The sequence below is a fragment of the Scomber scombrus genome, chromosome 11 (genome assembly GCF_963691925.1).
Source record: "Scomber scombrus chromosome 11, fScoSco1.1, whole genome shotgun sequence".
NCBI classification, from domain to species: Eukaryota; Metazoa; Chordata; class Actinopteri; order Scombriformes; family Scombridae; genus Scomber; species Scomber scombrus.
The window spans coordinates 8,283,170-8,288,747 of record NC_084980.1 but is presented as its reverse complement, the minus strand read 5'-3'; the positions used below and the strand labels follow the sequence as shown (position 1 = coordinate 8,288,747).

At 41.7% G+C, this 5,578-nt stretch overlaps 1 protein-coding gene across 1 annotated transcript; it reads left to right on the top strand.

The window, feature by feature from the left end:
* Positions 1–729: 729 nt before the first annotated feature.
* On the top strand, positions 730–5,118 carry ednrba (endothelin receptor Ba). Its single transcript, XM_062428807.1, has 7 exons — positions 730–1,156; positions 1,935–2,047; positions 2,977–3,181; positions 3,764–3,913; positions 4,302–4,435; positions 4,526–4,634; positions 4,779–5,118. Exons 1-7 carry the CDS (start codon positions 743–745, stop codon positions 4,911–4,913), a joined length of 1,260 nt encoding a protein of 419 aa, XP_062284791.1. The 5' UTR covers positions 730–742; the 3' UTR covers positions 4,914–5,118.
* The last annotated feature ends 460 nt before the right edge of the window (positions 5,119–5,578 follow it).

Here is a 5,578-nt window from a genome sequence, read left to right as displayed (position 1 = left end):
GGAAAATTTAATGACTGGTTCACTTAAGAGACTGTAAGAAAATTACATGGGTCGTGATGGGGCTTGAACATTGTGTGGCATTTTGTAACGAAAGAAAGGACCACAGGTTTTCTTGAAAATGTGCAACACCCTCACTACATTGTGCCTGATGATAATAACAATAAAATAATAGCGTTAAATTGGTAATATTTATCTAATTGTGTACCCCAATTATACCCTGATACAGAGAGAACTGCTGTCCTCTGTATATGGTAAACTGTACCATTAAGAAACAGCAAGCAAGTGAAAATTTGCCATTTTTATTTAACTATTTATGCAATTATTAACCAATTTCAAATGAAGGCTGAAATAAAATTAATATTTAAGGAAATCCTAAAAAAAAACCTGGCTTTTTCCCCCTTAATTTCTCTTTTCCACACATTTTTAAATAGTCCCTAAACTAAAATGACTACAATGTTACTGCAGGGTGGATCCGCGGGTCTTAATTGTGAGGCTTTAGTGAGTTTTAAGGAGATGACTGACAGATGATTTAGTCTAAAGTCACAAAATATCCCGGAGCTGATATCCCTATAAGGAACTGTAGTGTGTGGCCTACAGACAGTGAACTTGTTTACTTTCAAATGATACAATAATATTCTTGCCCGCATTCAGTACGTTCTTGCAATTTGTGTTCCAGGCACACTGAAGGAGGATCAGTTGCAGCCTTGTTGGATAAAAGCCATATTTATAACCACAGTCCAGGATGAAGACTCATCTCCTCTGTTTGGAGTTACTCCTCTTGGGGGTTCACTTCCTCGTGACCAGCGGACAGCTGGAGCCAAAGCAACAAGTACCCCAGGACCCTCTTACTGTCACCCAGAGACTTGGGCTGGTTGAGAGGGATGTGCAGGGTCCAGTGAGGCCCAACAATACCATGCCGCGCCGCCGACTACCGCCCATGTGCACCGGACCCACAGAAATCCGAGACACCTTCAAGTACATCAACACAGTGGTCTCCTGCCTGGTGTTTGTCGTCGGAATAATCGGAAATTCCACTTTGTTGAGGATCATCTATAAGAATAAGTGCATGCGTAACGGTCCGAACATCCTGATCGCCAGCCTGGCGCTCGGAGACCTTCTGCACATCATTATTGGCATTCCCATTAATGTTTACAAGGTGAGCCTAACTTTTGGTGTCAAGATGCTTGATAAAAAGTCTACAGAAACTGGTTTATAGCACTTCTATTTCCAGTTAATTCAATGCTTTTAGCTTTTAAGTGATTGTTTTGTTGTGCTGTTGTAACTTTTGAAAGGTCACATGCAAAAATGTTGCAGCATATAACACTTTAAATCCTTTACCCTCTCACAAAGACACACACCACTTCCTAGCACACACACACACACACAAACGTGCACACACACAAACGTGCACACATACACACACTTTAAGAGGGGATTCCAAGTAGTTTTTACATGTTATTACTCCACTAGTTTCTGAGCCCCTCTATATCCCCTTATGTCTCTGGCATGTTATTGTCTGTTGGGCTCAGAGAGAGAGAGAGAGAGAGAGAGAGAGAGAGAGCCAAAGTATCTGTATATTTGGGTAAGGGGGCAAGCAAAACAACTGGTCCTAGTTGCATTCCAGAGCACAGACTGGAGACAGGGTGGTATAGGCAGATACAGGGTCACATATGATTCCAATACATGTACCCTCACATTCCAATCACACAGTCCAGTTATGTTGTTCTCCTCAAGCTACTGGACCTCTCCTGGTTACGGTGCTTTGATGTGCACAGAAACCGATAAGTTCAGGTTCACGCATGTCTGGTCAACACTGGATGCCAGAGGCTGGGAAAAACAACATGGAGCCAGACAATTTGCTTCACTCCCTACCATGGTTTAACTCTGTCATCAACTCTTTCTGACTGTGTCTCTCCTCCTCTCTCTCCCTGCAGCTCCTGGCAGAGGACTGGCCCTTCGGGGTGACTCTGTGTAAAATGGTGCCATTTGTCCAAAAATCCTCAGTGGGGATCACAGTGCTGAGTCTGTGCGCTTTGAGTATTGACAGGTAAGCCCATGCTTCACTGACGCTGACACCCCCCCACCTCACTCTTCTTATCAAGTTTGCGCCTCTTTTAATTTCCCAACACTACGTCAAAGGTCAGGGATTAAAAGAACTTTTGTTAGGGCAGCGACCTTTGACTTCTTTGCTACAAACTGCTTTTAACTTGGGTTATCTATAAAACGACATCTATTGTTGCAGTTGTTGAGCTCATCTGGATATGAGTGTCATCTATACTGTAGGCTTGAAATATGGAGTTTGCACCCGACAGGTTTATTTTAATTTAGTCACTTTCATATTCTTAATATTCATATGTCACTCTATGCTGGTCTAGTGTCCGTTTTTTTTGTCACCTATAGGGTTGAAAAAAGTTAGAATGTACTTTTCAGTTTTGTCAGTAAGGCTAATGTTTGATACTCAATAACTAAAAGAGTTAAACCACAATAGATTCACAAATAATTATTGTAAGGTTTTTGTCACAGCACAGCTGCTGCAAGGTAAGTAAGATCAGATATTCCTTTATTAGTCCCACAATGGGGACACTTGCAATATAAAAATACACAGCTAGCTGGAAGTTGGTTAGCTTTGCTTTACACAAAGACTGGAAATAGGGGAAACATCTATCCTGGCTCTGTTCAAACTTAACAAGTAGCTCTAAAGCTCACTCATTTTACACATTTTTATATTGTTTGTTTAATCGGAACTAAAACTTAAAAGTAAAAACAACATGTTGTGGTTTTGGCAAGCTTTAGTAGGTGCTAACCAGTAGCTGGCTCTAGCTACATACATACTGCAAAAATGAGAGATGTGTTAATCTTCTCAGATAGCTCAGTAAGATCATGAAAAAAAGAATCTTATGTGTAAAATGTGTAACCATTCCTTTATCTTGTCCTAATTTGCTATTTAACTGACTGCACATGTGATGGATCGTGCAGGTATCGTGCTGTGGCCTCGTGGAGCCGAATCAAAGGGATTGGAGTTCCAAAGTGGATGGCTATTGAGATAGCGCTCATCTGGATATTATCCATCATCCTGGCTGTGCCAGAGGCAATAGCCTTTGACATGATCACCATGGACTACAAAGGAGAAGACTTAAGGATCTGTTTGCTGCACCCCATGCAGAAAACAGACTTTATGAGGGTGAGCTGCAACACACAGACATTCACAGATATTCAGTTCAGTGTGAAGAGAAATACTGTGTGAGGACTGTTGACACAGCTGTGCACGCTGTAAAACTGCACATATAATACATACTGACATACATATGGATGCAGATGTGCATGCTGGCGCACATGCTGACTCGTGTGTTAATATACTGTATACGCATACTTAACCTATAAGAGCACACACTCACTCACACTCATACTGTGATTGTTTCCTGGCTAGATCATGAGTTGAGACAGAGGTTACAGAAAATGAAGCTTTGTCAAAAAAATGAACCCAAAAAAAACATATATCAGGGGATCTTTGCTGACAGAAAATGCTGCAGTGTCTGTGAGTGTGTGCATACACGTGTGCACGTGTCTGTAACAGTTTTAAACCCACTGAGGCCTTTGATAAACTGATTCTTGAATGTAAGTCAACAAGTCTGAATTTGAGACACACCCTTGAGTTCCACACTCTCGTCCACATCAGAAGGCTGATATGCTCCATTAATTTTATGTCTGACAGTACAGATGTCTGTGAATAATGCAGTGCTGTTCTCATATTTTTTGTCTCTAGTTTTATAAATCAGCCAAGGACTGGTGGCTATTCAGTGCATATTTCTGCCTGCCGTTGGCTTGCACTGCTATTTTCTACACACTGATGACCTGCGAGATGCTAAGGAAGAAGAACGGAGTCCATATCGCCCTCAGTGACCATCTGAAGCAGGTAGGTTATTTTGCCTATTTTTAATTGAATACTATCTTCATAGTGAGAGTTTGGAGTTAGAGACATTCCTCTACTCCAGTAACCAATCAAACAAAAGAATGACCTTAAGAATAGCTTTATGTTCAAAACCTGACACAAGATCTATTGTGTTTCTTCCTAAACCCATAAAAATCATAGATATGCCCTCCTATCACCAACTTTAATCCGGCACTAACTTGAAACTCCTCGACACCACTTTCCACATAAACTTATTTTTCAGCTCTTATAAAAAGAAGGATTCCAATGATAAAAGAGTCCTTTGTGACCAAAATTTCACCACAGCCATTTCTCTGCCAAGGCGTCACTACGATCTGCTGCTATACAATGATTTATGTGTGTTTGCGTTCAGCGGAGGGAGGTGGCTAAGACAGTGTTCTGTCTGGTTCTGGTTTTCGCTCTGTGCTGGCTGCCTCTCCACCTCAGCCGTATCCTGAAACTCACCATCTATGACGAGAAGGATCCAAACCGCTGCGAACTGCTCAGGTAAGGAAAGAAATAAATGTCCCATAGTGCGCAAGAAAGAGAGTTGAGTAGACAAGACAAGATGGATCTAGAAATATGTCTCTCTTCTAGTTTCTTTTTGGTGTTGGACTACATCGGCATCAACATGGCATCGGTCAACTCCTGCATCAACCCCATTGCCCTGTACATGGTCAGCAAGCGCTTCAAGAGCTGCTTCAGGGTAAGATACAACTCAGTCGCAATGTATGCTATGAAAAAAGTAGTGAAAAAAGCAAAAATAAGGAACCTTTTGTCTTACAGCTGATTTAACTAAGCTGTAAATGCTGTTTGCACATTATTTCTCAACTCTTCCTTCCTCCTCTAGTCCTGTCTGTGCTGCTGGTGCCTACCGGCCGAGATGCTGATGGACGAAAGGCAGTCATGCATGAAGCTGAAAGTCACAGAACGAGCCTCTGACCAGAGCAACTCCCGCATGACCAACAAGTCCACCACAGCCTGATGAGTGGAGCCTAAAAGTGAGAAAAGAGGAGATACCATGACACGCCTCATGTAGACCATCATATGAGGTCTCCTTCAATTCTTGATAACAACAGACGTGCCTTTTTGGAAATCTGCCCTCACTGAGAGGAAACTCACCCTAACCCAAAACTCTGAACACTTGCCATCATGGGGCACTACACATTCTCCCTGTCCGAGGAGCAATAAGCACCCGTGCACTTCAAAAGCTGTATTCTTGAATAAGTGTGAAATGTGTGAAAACTGGTGTTGATAACACCAAATATCAGGAAACGACTAGGGGCAAAGTTCAGCACGTTATTCTGTCACGTATAATGTGTTGTTAAGGGTCAATTAGCAAAGACTCATCGGGCTTGCGGCTTGGATATTGAATACGGCTTTGAATCTTGAGATAACTTCCGCATTGTATGGACTATATTTGAGTGTGACACTGTAATGTGTTGCTCCCACACTCTGCAGCCACTTGTAAAAAGCTAAACAATGAATCTAATGCTCTTGTTTACATATTTCATTGTATTGTATTGTATTTCAGCATTTTGCATACTTTATAACTTGTTATATTAGTGCCTTTAAATGACTCCCCCCCACTAGTTATTGAACTACTGATGTGTGATTTCAGCTGTGTGACCATTCAGCTATTGTATTATA

Bases quoted from the DNA above. Each gene is read 5' to 3' on its own strand.
- ednrba (XM_062428807.1), top strand. From the start codon at position 743: ATGAAGACTCATCTCCTCTGTTTGGAGTTACTCCTCTTGGGGGTTCAC. The intron at 2,048-2,976 runs GTAAGCCCATGC...TGGATCGTGCAG, and splicing joins TGCGCTTTGAGTATTGACAG to GTATCGTGCTGTGGCCTCGT. The intron at 3,914-4,301 runs GTAGGTTATTTT...GTTTGCGTTCAG, and splicing joins TCAGTGACCATCTGAAGCAG to CGGAGGGAGGTGGCTAAGAC.